Source organism: Anneissia japonica, unplaced genomic scaffold (genome assembly GCF_011630105.1).
Source record: "Anneissia japonica isolate Jap-2015-1 unplaced genomic scaffold, ASM1163010v1 scaffold287598_len761594_cov195, whole genome shotgun sequence".
In the NCBI taxonomy this organism is placed as follows: domain Eukaryota; kingdom Metazoa; phylum Echinodermata; class Crinoidea; order Comatulida; family Comatulidae; genus Anneissia; species Anneissia japonica.
In genome coordinates, this window is record NW_022705477.1 from 145,522 (window position 1) to 159,225 (window position 13,704).

The window sequence follows — 13,704 nt, forward strand, 5'->3', positions numbered from 1 at the left end:
TTTGTATTATATTTGTATTGGTTTAACTGTTGTTCTTTTTTTTTTTGGACATGAAATTCCGAAATAAAAGATGAATGAATGAATGGACGAACGTACTCCGTATGTACTGTTATGAAAGTAGAGAAAGTAATGAAGCATGAAATTGACCTCGTCGACCTTTTTTGTTGCCATGTTTCTATTGGCTAATTGTTACGGTTTTTCCATCGTGATTTTGAACCGCTCGTTTATGAACAAACCTCATACAAAGAGCGGTCTAATTGTGCGTGCTTATTTTGATTTTTACATCGGTATGTATGTTTAATAACTCTATGCACATAAGAACTAGCATTAGTTAAATATAAGGGCTATTTATCTACTAGTAATAGGACTTTCAGTCGTTAAGAATCTAATTAGTACAGTAGTGTTTATTATTTTTCGCCGATTCATTTCCTACTCCGCCGCCGCCTTCTGAGTCCTAGCCAGGCTTAGGCCAAGCGCAGTAGACTACTAGTACTTAATCTCCGTGACTGGTGCATGATTGTGCCGAGTCCTTTGTGTTTGTGAAGGCCTGAATAAAGCGTGCCTCGATCAGTGATTTACAGCCTAGTTAACACCTTCGTATATGACGTATAATTTGCAGTTTGTTGTGAAAATATTTAATTAGGCCTAACTACTTATTAACTAGCCTTGGCTAGCCCTATAAATCATACTGTATCATACATACTGTATTTTTTGTGTTACTTACAAAGATTATTTTCATTATTTAATTAATTAAGGTATAAAGAGAGTAATCATCAGCATGCCTGTGTCAGAAATAAGTTGGACATTACCATCACAGCCTTGTTTTCAGCTGTATGGTACCAAAAGGAAAAACACTGACAAAGAAGAACAAGTGATACAAGATTCATTGGTGGGTTTTGATGTTGTGTATGTTTGGGGCACATAGAAAAAATTATTAGATTTTATCACTCTTTTTTTTTTAATCGGTACAATAAATTATTTCGCTTTTGTTTTTATCGATGACGGAGGGACTGTTCATATTTGGCTTGTACCCGGGCCTGTATGTAAATATTGTATAAAAACTGGTTTAATTTTTTTATAGTTTTTTAAAGAAAATTATTTCGCTTTTGTTTGTATCAATGAGGGAAGGACTGTTTATGTTTGGTCTGTAACAGGAAATATTGTATAAAAGCTGGTTTAATTTTATAGTTTTTTAAAGAAAATGTATTTTAAGTCACAAAATTGCATTGTTATTTTTATGCTGTTGAAATAATTGATGAGGCAAAAAAAATTTTTTTTTTAAATTTCTGCATCAATATTTCCAGATTTTTTGATGCAGGGGGGAGTGATAATCTAATTAATTTTTCTGTTTGCCCTTATGTGAAAAGTACCTGGGCAGGGCATTACAAATCCTTTACATCCTACTTGGTAGCCAATGTACAGTACCAGGGCTTGTACAGTAGTATGTATAACATATGTGATTGCATCCTGTAATTTCAAAAATTGACTTGTATGGCCATAGTTTTCATACTGTATATAAAATAGATAAATAAGATAATAATATTTGTAATATAATTTATAAAATCTTTGATTTGGTGAGTCCTCACTTATTTTCTTATTAATATGATAGTTCTGTAAACTTAACACATGGCCTAGTTCCACTCAAGTCCAATATAAATCACGCATATTGTGAGTTGGAGCCTAACCTAGATAACACACAGAAAACATGTATTTTATACCTATATATTGTAAAGAACACCAGCAAATGTAAGTCAATAAAATATTCATATCCAATAAACAATACATATATTTTTTCATTTTGCTTCGAAGAGAATTACCAACTCCAAACAGGCAACTGTCACTCTTACAGTTGTCACTCTTGTTAAGCAAGAGTGACAGAACAGTAAAAACGTAAATCTAATAAAATTCCTGACGAGTGTAATTTATGACAAACCTCTTATATTTTCAAACTGTAAAGTGTAATGTATTATAATTATTGCCTGTTTGTCTCTTTTTCTGAGATAACTGAAAGGGGGTTAATGTACTCTTTGATGATTAGCTGCTGCATTTTTAATACCCATCAATATGGATTTCATTAAAATTTATTCAATTCCCAACCATGTTCTAAATTGATTATGTATTTAAATGTTTTCATAAAAATTGTTAATTGTCAAAAACACAAATAATGATTATTGAAAAAATGATGGATTACACAAGCCAATGCATCCATAAGACTGCCATGGACCATTAGAAACGGTAAAACCTGGAAATTAAAAACCACATAAAACTAGGGCAGTGTAAATTATTTATGATATGACCCAAGGAAGTACAGTATGTTAAAACAAGGAAACGGTTTAGAATTTATTTTTCTTCAGCAAGCATTTTCTTTTTATTTTCTTGTTTGTGATGTTTGTATTCTGTGCTATGGTTCAGTCCTTTGTTTCTGTATTTTGAAGTCATCAGTGACATTGTGATCTTCCTACCTATTCAATACTGTAGATTTTGATATTGGTTGAAGAATTGTTTTCAATGTACAGCATACACACTAAGCTTCATGTGATCACAACTCAACAAAAAACAATATTATTACTTTATCTTTAATTCTTACTTTTTGAACTTTCAGGTTATTCCATATGCTAAAAAGATGTGCTTTTTACCATTAGAACAAGGTCAAAGGAATCAACAAAGTATAGCTAAAAATGAATGGCTAGAAAACTCAAAGAACTTAGAGCATAACGGCTCAAACACACAGCATGTAAATATTGTTATGCAACAAACACAATGCACAGATACTCAAGCAAATGAAAATTCTATAGAAATGATGGACAGTGATGTTGCAATGGAAGAAACATCTTTGAACAATGAGCAAATTCAACATATAAATTCCTATCAACAGCAGCATCTAAAACAACAAGAACTTGGACAACAGAGAGAGCTTCTTATCAAGCGTACTGAAAAATTGGAAGAACAACTTAAGTTTATACAAGTGAGTTTTTAAAAAGTGATGTACTGTATTGTAAATTTTTGTCAATTTCTTAAGGTTTTTTAGAAATTGAAGTTCACCATAGTGAAATGTGTGGAAAACTATAAGAATATTTAATACTATTCAGCCATATAATACCAGTATTTTAAAAATCAAATACTGAAGGTACTGAAAAAGAAATCAATATGCTATTTGAACACATTCTAATTATGAGTATAGCGCCCTCTATTGGGTTTTATCATTTTACTCAATGAAAATATCCAAATTAACTTTCAATATAGATACTGTTAAAAAATAATCAAAATATAAAGTACTGTAGTGATAACGTATAATGCTAATAAGTATTAATAATCAAATGTCTTGTCCTGCATATTGTAAATACATATTTATTGTGAACGTTTAATGTACACTAGAGTGCAAGTGAGAAAAAATTTATAATTATGATATAGATTTTAAGACCCAATTAAAAAAGTTCAAATATGTGACATTCTTTTCAGGAACAAGGTGTTGAGAGCAATGATTACTGGGCAGCGCCCTCTGACGACAGTCGGCTTACCATGCAGGATGAATTAGAACAGGCAAGAATACAAATGGAGTCAGATTTTTCTCCAGATCCCTACCAGTATAGTTACCATTCTGGTCCAGATGCACTTCCACTTATGGGGTAAGAGATTGAAATGCTTAGCATGTTGAAAAGAACATTTGTAAGGACTTGTTGTAGCTTTTAAAATGCCCTGCAAATGATGATAACATAACTTTATTACTATATGGACCTTTCTGCAGTGTCTATCATATTTAATAGCCGACCAATCACAGCAGAGGGTCAGGAATATGTGCATGTCTCACAAGCACATGTGTTGTCTCATTAACGCATGTGTTTGCATATGTTTTTTACACTTTAGTTTTGCGAAACCTTAACAACAATATGCAAGGAGCAAAGCTTTAGCAGAAGGGTCCATTGTAGTATTCATTACTATGATTTTATATACTAAAATATATTGATTTTAAAATTATTATTCTTGATTGTTTTCCATTAAGCATCTTTCAAAGTATTCATTCTTCATTTTATCTTTCTGAATTCTACTTAGGTATGATGTTAAAAGCAAAGTACGCTGCTATTGCAAACCTACGTGGGAGGGTGTAATGAGCCAAAACTGCTTTATGTGATGATGATGATACACTGAAATAATATTAGATATATCAGCTGGTTTCATAAGCATTGCATTATGGACCAAGAGTGTAAACTATAAATCCTAAAGGTATTACTTATATAAAGTAGGGATTTATGCTCAAGGCTAGGCCTTAGTGCATGTTTGAAGGCCTAAAAAGGGGACATAGGTTTGTAAGGACAAAAAGGTGCATGCTTCGAAGCCTAAGAATGCAATGTCAAATTTAATACGTTTTGTAGTAATTATGTAAATTATAAATTGAGATTTACTGCTGTAGCTGGATACTTGTAGCAATTACTTTCTTACCTATCAGTGCTGTGAATATTTGTGTTTTCTACATCAAAGGCCAAGAATGTGACCTTTCTCATTTATAAATTCAAATTAGAAACTAATTTACCGTACTCACGCGGATAAGCGCCCAGGCGCTTAAAATAATTTTTTTTTGCACTTTTTGAGGGGCGCTTATTCGAGAGGGGCGCTTATTCACGCGAGTACAGTATATTTTTACTTGTCTAAAGTGCATACAGTACCTTTGTGTGTTATAGATGTAATGTTTTCATTACATGGATATTCCAATCATTTTTTAGTATTTTCTTTTATAAATAGTTTTAGATTTGAAAAAAAAGTCAACCATTTGTCTTTATTTATACATGTTTTAAAGGCTATAATCTTTGATACCAATTTTTAAGTTTCATAATACCGTACTATACACTACTGTAGTTTAATTTAATACTACTGTATATGATATTTTCACTAACATGTAACAGTAAAAATTGGTTTTTATTGAATGTTTGATACAGTCACACCAGACAGGTTTATACTGTAATAACTTATGTTACATGTACAGTACAATGTTGTATTTATTTCTATAGTAGTAATAGTACTGTACATTAGTTCAGGAACGAATAACCTTTCCCTGGGGTCGGTAGCAACATATTTAATGGTTTGATTGCGAGTTGAAAAAAACCCTCATTCCTGTGCTGGTCACATTGTTTTTGCCAACCACTGAAAAAGGGGTGCCAAGTCCAGTAGGAGTCTCCCAGAAGTCAACATGTTTCCCCCACTCCCTTGAACAAGCAAAAGTCTAAAGCAGCCTAATCCACCTTCTGTAAGTTCGGAATGTTTGCATATTGTTTTTTTACTATGGTGTTATTAATAATCTTTCCTTGAAGTCAGCTTAAAAAAAAAAAAAAAATGTGTTCTGTACTATATATATCACCAAACATTTAGTAATAGTCATTTTATAGTGCAGGGGTGGCACCAGGATTGGCCCGGCGGAGGTCTGATGACAAGAACAAAGTGGGTTTGGTCGGGTGTCGCTTAAAATCTTCTGAAATTGGTCCTTGGGGCGAAGCCCCAAAGTTGATGACAATTTTGGGGTTTCAAATGCTTATTTAATCGATTTTAGAGTCAACCCACATGTAGAAAAAATGCTTATTTAATCGATTTTAGAGTCAACCCACATGTAGAAAATACATTATTTTTTCTCCCAAACGGAGGGCCCAGTTGGTGCCACTCCTGCTTTAGTGTTTTGTCTGAGTATTTTTCTGTGTGTGACACTATTATTTTATTGTTTACTTTTATTTTTGTGGTGCTTACTAGCTAGCAAACATAGTATAGTGCAGTGCATTGTGTTAGGTATAGTGTATTTCACAATACATTTAGTTACCTTTTATAAATTCCAAAGATTATAATGTTCATGTGAACATGATATAATGTGCCTCACTCTGTTCACATTGCATACCAGTAAACATTTTGAATATTGGATTATATTTTGAAATTATTAATTGATATTGTTGTAATTATTACTGTATAAAGAAATTCATATCGGTGTATTAATAATGTTATTCTCTTGCGTACTTGGTTTGACTGCAGTGTGTTTGTTCGCCTTGTTCTAAATACAATTCTAACTTGCCTGGGTTGTTTTTATTTGAGCCAGTGAGATAATCCACTTATTGTGTGTGACAGTTCTGTTTTTTTGTAGTGCTTACTACCTAGCAGATCTTGCATAGTGACATGCATAACATAAACATTCACAAATAAGTAAATTGACAATAGCACATACAGTAAATGTTCCACTGTTAGTGTTGGGTGCTACAAATGATTGATGATTGTATCAATTGATTATTAATTATAATGCAAATTAGAATGCAAGTTTTACTCGAATTATATTCATATTATGATTGCTTTTATATTTAAATGCATTGTTGATATTTAAACAATTATGATTAAAGCCTTTTTGGTGTTATTTTGGGGAAGTGGACAACACAGTTTAAAGAATTACAGATTATAAGTTCTTCGGTTTTATGACAGTGTTATTAATCAAAATAAGGGAGTCGGTGTGGGCGGGGACGCTCCCATTACACCTTCTGTATCTTTCGCCGCCATATGCTCTGATCTTCATGACATCTTCAATATTATTAATATATAAACTTTAATGTATACACGTAATTAAACATGGCAGTGTAATTCTACGTGGAAGCTTTTTGTAAGTCAAAATGTGTTCGTTTTTCTATCATTTGAAGCCTGCATTGGTGAAAAATTAAATGGAATAATAAAAAGGATGATCGAAATTCTTCTTGAAAGTAAACATATTTTGATGTTTATATGTCAAATTTGTACCTGTTCTTGAAAACATTTAGATTCTCTAGAGACTATGGTGTGAGGACGGAAAGTGAAGGCGGATTGATTGTCACAGCCTATTTTTTGGTTTGAATCTATTTTTGAGTAATTTTGCATATCCTTCAAAACTGCATTTACTGTATGTACAGTTGCCTCTCCACCCACGATCGCTGTAATGGGACCCTAATGACTATAGGTTTAAATGTCAAGTTCGTTTACTAGCTGCAGTGTAATTTCCAAAGCTAATAAGAAGACATTTTACCATCAAACATGAGGATGGTAAAATTTGTAATGCTTAAAAAAAACCATACCAGGTAGGACGTAAAAACTCTATAATAAGTGAAAAAAATATTTGTATTGTCGTGTGTCTTATTGATACCTTATTTTTAATCTTCTACTCTACATGGTAATTGGATGTTTCGATACAGCAGTACAGTATTTTCAATGTTTGTTTTTTCCAGTACAGTACAGTAATAGTAAAAGTGTAATAGCGCCATCTATAATAGTTTGTTGCAAGGATACATATCTGATCAACAATCGGGCCCCAATCGTCGGATAATTATTAATTTGTAATTTTTATTTCAATTCAAAACAACATCACACATATTGCGACTGGAATGGGAAATGTGCAATTAACGTCTTAAAAATAAATATTGTAATAATACATAATTATACAATTAGGGGGGCCTATATAGAGGTATCCAATGAAATCTGTTTGGACCAGAGAAAATATGTGCATATCTGTGAATACATTGTGATTTTAATGTGTTCGCTTATTTATTTTTTTTTAAATGTATTAAAGCTTCATCACTGCACTGAGAACAAAAGTAAAAATAAAACAAGACATAAAAAGCAGGGAAAAGGAAGGGATATACAGGTGTGCAGCACCTCTATCTACATCCCCTTGAACAAAATCAACCTCACATCGAACAGAAAAGAGATGTGGAAATTGCACGTAGTAAGATACAATAAAAAAAACTACATAGAAAAGTACATAAAAAAAAGATAAACACATTGAACATTATATAGAGTATAATTTTTTTTAAATTATTACAATATAATTATTTAACTATTTCAAACAAATAATTAGGCTAAAGTGACATATACTACTGTAGTTTAATTTCGTCAACGTCAATAGTTTAATTTTTACAAAATCTAATTTATTATTTGGATGTAGGTACATGTTTGTAGACATTTTATATCAAAAATATCAAAAACATATTATTCTAAGCACAACCTTTCAATCGCCAAAAATGCAAATGGTTAAAATACAACCGTAGGGTGATTTATCGTCTCGTTGCTCCTGTAAGTACTTACAGTTCTGCTTTTAAATTTCACCCGTTAATTCAAGTTGTCAGATGTCATTTGGGGGAATAACCTTTATCAAGTGGAAAGTGCGTAAGTAATAACTAAACGTAATTAGTATGTTGTACACAAGTCGTTTATTAATTACATAAAACACTTAATTAGAGAAGATCGTATATTTTCAGATTTAATTCGATAGAACACGCACCCACCGAAATTAACGGGATGTTTGGTCATCATGTTAGACTTAAATTTGATCCTCAATTTAGAACTAAGATACATTTCGGATGGTTACTTGTAACCCGTTACAGGCCAACACTATTAAATACAATTAAATAAGCATACCGCTTTTTATTTTAAGTCCATGATTATTCAATGTGGACGCTTTAAAATTACAATTATCATTGCAACATTATAATACCATAAAACCTCGAATTGAAGCCGAGTGTGCTTAATCTCGAGATGAAGCCCATCTCGAATAGAAGCCCTCTCTTTAGTTTGGAAAATTAGCCTCGAAAAGAAGCACATGGGCATCTTTTCAAGATAGCATAGGCTTCTTTTAGATATAGTACTGCAGTACATACACTGTGCATGAATTTTAGAATAAATTAAAAATAAGCGTGGTTTATACATTAGTTTAGGTGATTTAATGCCAGTTAAATACACTCCATAGTACAGATAGATGTTACACTGACCTTATTTATTGTTAAATTGTACAAATTCACAAAATTTACAGCATTCATTTTACTTTGCAAAAATAATCTCGAAAAGAAACCCATCTCGAAAAGTAGCCCATCTGAAAAAGGAGCCCTATGATGATGATGGATAATGATGGTAATGTTGATGATGAGGACAATGATGATGATGAACCATAGACTGATAAATATTATAGAGACTGGCTAATTAATTTGAAATTATACGATATGAAAATAATTTCAAAAGGAATAATAATGAACAATAATTTGACCCTCCTCTCGGCCAATTGTTTGATCTATGCATCCTAGCAAAAATGCCCATTATTTCTGGTGCTTTAGGTACAAGACTTCTGGTTTTAGTCCGTGACAGCTCATTTATTGCGTTATTGACATTTAATATTCCTTTGGTCCACATTCCTAGATCAAAAAGTATGAATACCTAAAATGCCTTCAAACAGCTCATGAAGAAGTTACCAATAGGCCTATATAATGCTAAAAACATAACGAAATTATATATAAAAAACTATTATACAAAAACCAGATAAAAATGAATGTGAGACTCCAGTTAATTAACAAGGGCGTGATGTGTCTCGAAACTTAGATCCAGGGACGGATCGTGGTAGGGGACATGGGGGCACGTGCCCGTTCCCCCGTTTTGCCACTAAATCTTAAAAAATTCAATGCATACTAATGTTATGCGCTACTCACTTATCTATTCTGAAACTGTTGTGTGCCCCCCCCCCCCTCGTTTGAAAAATTGTTGATCCGCCCCTGTGGATCGGTTACCGGCATATTAATCATTACAGTCAAGAAATCTACTCAGAAAACTGCAGGAACTTTATCTACATCACGAAGAAATCTTTCTTCTTGTATTTTCGTTCGATTTTGTTGAAAGCATATGTACTCCAGTCACACTGCGGGTTACAATTGAATTTATCTTGGCAATCGATATGTTTGGATTGGACACTTTTTGCAGAACTGAAGTACCACTTGTGGAATGCCTGTTGAGGAGACTGGTCGTCAAATACGTTCTTATTCCATAGTGTGTCCTCAGACGCCTGGCTTTCCACAAAGCAAGACGTCACATACATGCCGTCCTTTTTGGAAGCTTCTATAGGTGAGAGGAGATGAAGAAATTCGCTTTGGTACCGATTGAGATTGGCCTGTTCGCTCTTGCATTTGGACGGATGACAACGCATATTCAAGATGTACCACATGGCCCAAGAATTGTACATAGAATCGAGGACGAATATCTTTGACTGGATGTGTGGATAGACGAATTCTGGAAAGAAACACTGCCACATTGCTTCGCTTTGAGCCTTCGATGCCAAACACGCCTTGTTAAGTGAGCCTGTCGAATTCAACAACGAAAAGTTAAAAAATAGTATGTTTTCATTATAAATTGTGGAATGCATCCTATAATGATGTTCTATAAATACTAATCCAGGTATCATGAGCCTGTTAACGGCTACCATCACAAATCCTACAGTGCGAATCCAGGACTGAAATAGAGGGGGCACAGGGAGGGTATACACCCCCTTAGCCCCACCACGGTTGGGGCTGAGGTAAAAAAAAAATGATGACTATGGCACCACCAGATGGCCGGAAAAGCCACTCTCAGACCTAAATTTAATTATTTATTCCCTTTTTTCTTCATTTCAAACACAAGGGGCCCGGGCTGCCCTCCCACCATTGAATCCGCTACTGCTAGTATCTGTTGTACGACTTAATTCGTAGCTGTGCCATTGCAATCTGGAATTAAGACTGACAAATTGCATTAAAAATATGATAATTTGAATTTATATTTTTTAGAGGTAAAAACAGAAATATGTAATGAGAGGTTGGAGTGTCGCCTCGTAGACACAGCACATTACGTTCGTAATCTGGCAACATCGTTCACATCGAAATAGAAATTGATGAGAAACGAACCTAATGACAAGAGCAATGAAAAAATATAATGGCTTCATCTACTTAGTCGTAATAGTTGTTCGTATTTCATGAATATATTTCTCTTTTATGTGCTTTTGCCACAGTGGAATTTACCTTTGTAATGAACAACTAGGCCCTAAATTTCACCAGACCCCCTATGTTTTCAATATTATAAGAACAATGGAGAAAAAGAAAAAAAAATATATTCATATTAATTATTTTGAAGTGCCATTTCCAGCCACCAGGTGCCATAATCATAAATGTTCTTACCTCAGTCCCATCCATGGTGGGACTGGTGGTCTAGACCCTCCACTTTGAAAGTCCCTGGTCCCCGTCCAGTTGCTGGATCCCCCATTTTAAACATTGTCTACTAATATTAAATGTTTTTTTATTCTAATTTGGGTAGAAGTACAATCCGATCTTCCATGGGCTTAACTCTTATTTTTGCTATATACTCTGTTTAATGTCTTTCAATTTAAACTACAGAAACTTGTATTATATTACTAGAATTTTTTTTAGAATATCAACTATATCTTTAAATTCCCTTAGTATTTTTGACATTTTAGGAGAGCAGTTTACTTATATAATGTATGCCTCCCTTTGTATGTTTATTGATAATGAAATAATATTCAATTATCATAGTGTATTTTATAACAAAACATCTGATAATGATGAAGAAAATCTAAAAAGGTAAATCCAAAGCAGCGATGACGTACAACTTCTTATTACACTTTCTAAGACCGCAATGTACTGTAAACAATGCTTTTAACTTCTAGCTATTATTTGTGGCAGACGACTTGCAAACTCGTTTAATTTTGCAAACACCTCGTATATGTTGATTATGCAACAGAAATGCTAAATTCAATTAGGCTTATTACAGACAAATACTACCTTCGCATGAGAGATGGCAGAATGTAATTTTCATTTCCTAATGCATGTGAAACAATATTATTACCTGTTAAAACCTGATGAAGATTATAAACTCTTTGAAGCGAAACCATGAAATTTTGGTAGTTAGATGAGTTCCTTATCATCGGTAGGTAGCCCCCGTCCGCCAAAGCATGGAACTTTACACTAGGGTCGAACTTTTGGCGGATGTGATCTGCATGAGCAAATACAGCTAATCCTCCACCTGATGAAAAAGCATCACAACAAATACCTTTGATTTGATTTGATTTATTTTGCATTAAATATCGCACACATAACAATAACATTTTGAGAACGAACATAAAAAAGGGAGATGAATAATTAATTGAATGCATGGATGACCCATTAAGTCTAGTGATTGTACACCAGACTTATTTCCAATGGGGTCCAGAAGCCATGGTAATTATTGCACAAGAGCGAATATTTACAGATAGTGATCTGGCAAGGTATAGAATATATAGTAAAATATATAAAATAGGTAAACATAGGCCAATTTAAAATAAAAAATTGAAAAAATTGTGAAAGTTAAAATTGAACATTAAAATTACTAATTGAGTAAATATAAAAACAACATGTAGTAAAGGACATTCAAAATCATATAAACGATAAATGGTAAATTATTAAGTTATAATACTATAATAATAATAATAATAATAATAATATTAATAATAATAATGATGATGATGATGATGAATGATGATGATGATGATGATGATAATGATGATGATGATGATGATGATGATGGTGATGATGATGATGGTGATGATGATGGTTATGATGATGATGGTTATGATGATGGTGGATGATGATGATGATGATGATGATGGTTATGATGATGATGATGGTGATGAGTATGATGATGATGGTTATGATGATGATGATGATGATGATGACGATGATGATGGTGATGAGTATGATGATGATGGTTATGATGATGATGATAATGAGGATGATGATGGTGATGAATATGATGATTATGACAATTATGATGCTGATAATGACGAAGATGAAGATGATAATGATAATTAATGGGGCTTCTTACTTGCGGTACCGCCGAATATCACCTCTGTTGCCGAGTCCAGACCCTCTGATTCCTTCAAGTGTTTCATTACCGTATCAAGTATACGGATGCCTCTCAGATAGATGTTTTTGTTTTTAAAACTTACAGGAAACGATAGATTACCTAACAGAAAAACAATTGTATTAGTGTATATATATAGATCCGTCTGCAGATATTGGGATTCCTTCCAGTGGATGCTTAGTTTATTTTGTCATTCTGATCGGATTTTCTCTACTGTTCCGTTTCGATGGTACCATACATACTCCCGTGTATGGGGTAGGTTTACTCAAAGTGAAACTCAAGCCCTAAAATTAATGTAGAGCATATCTTCAGTTATCTTGCGGCGTATTTCAAAATCCTACCTCATTGAACAGACTTACCAGAAAATGAGCCTCCGTCACAGTATTTAATCATCACTGCATTCCAGTTGTAGAAATCAGGATTACTGATTCTATCGTTGGATAATATGCCATTGAATTCTACCTTTTCTGGTCCGAAAGCAGTGGAACCAAGTGTGGTGTGACTTCGATCGTAACAGTCAGTAACATTCCAACACCAGTCACCCCCTTCCAGAAAAATTACCCACGAAGATTCGCTCCCCTCTCCAGCTAAAGAGAATAAACAATTGTTAATAATATTAGTATTTACTTCACACCTTTTAATGACACAAAAAGATATACTGTAACTTAAAAAAAGATTTGTGTACGTGGTATTGTATTATGAACAAATTATTCATTTGAATTTTGTTTTTTTGCATGGAGTTGGATGGGTGACAGTGGCGTGACGCCTGCGCTCTCGTGCGGCGGTCCTCAGGGACTCCTAAGGGCTCGAACCCATAGGGTCCTCGATATAGCACCCTGCCCCAAAGGCTTTGTTGATACATAACAGAATAACGGCGCACGCCCCTCCAAAAATTACTCGCGCCCCACCCCCCTCCCCCCAAAAAGTCATGTAGTTAAAAACCAACTAAAATCACCTTATTTTCCGAATTAGTGCCCCTCAACTGATCATCGAGCCCCCCCCCCCCCTCCCTCT

The 13,704-nt window shown here is 33.7% G+C and overlaps 2 protein-coding genes across 2 annotated transcripts in view; one reads left to right on the forward strand and one right to left on the reverse strand.

Annotated features, from left to right (window-relative positions):
* Nucleotides 1-152: 152 nt before the first annotated feature.
* LOC117105562 lies at nt 153-6,280 on the forward strand. The gene is made up of 5 exons (XM_033246740.1): nt 153-287; nt 756-889; nt 2,603-2,965; nt 3,460-3,626; nt 4,051-6,280. The coding sequence occupies exons 1-5, from the start codon at nt 170-172 to the stop codon at nt 4,127-4,129; spliced, it is 861 nt and encodes a 286-aa protein (XP_033102631.1). The 5' UTR covers nt 153-169; the 3' UTR covers nt 4,130-6,280.
* Nucleotides 6,281-8,684: 2,404 nt separating this feature from the next.
* The window catches only part of LOC117105591 (pectin acetylesterase 8-like), a 7,883-nt gene continuing 2,863 nt past the window's right edge, over nt 8,685-13,704 (reverse strand). The window contains exons 4-7 of the mRNA XM_033246776.1: nt 13,050-13,277; nt 12,652-12,792; nt 11,638-11,814; nt 8,685-10,104 (exon numbers count right to left, since the gene is read on the reverse strand). Coding sequence (XP_033102667.1) covers nt 9,596-10,104; nt 11,638-11,814; nt 12,652-12,792; nt 13,050-13,277 — 1,055 coding nt within the window. The 3' untranslated portion in view covers nt 8,685-9,595. The remainder of the gene's footprint in view (nt 10,105-11,637; nt 11,815-12,651; nt 12,793-13,049; nt 13,278-13,704) is intronic.

What these genes read in the sequence shown, in the direction of transcription:
- LOC117105562 (XM_033246740.1), top strand. Translation starts at nt 170, where the DNA reads ATGTTTCTATTGGCTAATTGTTACGGTTTTTCCATCGTGATTTTGAAC. An exon ending in AAGTGATACAAGATTCATTG is followed by an intron (nt 890 to 2,602) that starts GTGGGTTTTGAT and finishes TTGAACTTTCAG; the next exon opens with GTTATTCCATATGCTAAAAA. An exon ending in AACAACTTAAGTTTATACAA is followed by an intron (nt 2,966 to 3,459) that starts GTGAGTTTTTAA and finishes CATTCTTTTCAG; the next exon opens with GAACAAGGTGTTGAGAGCAA.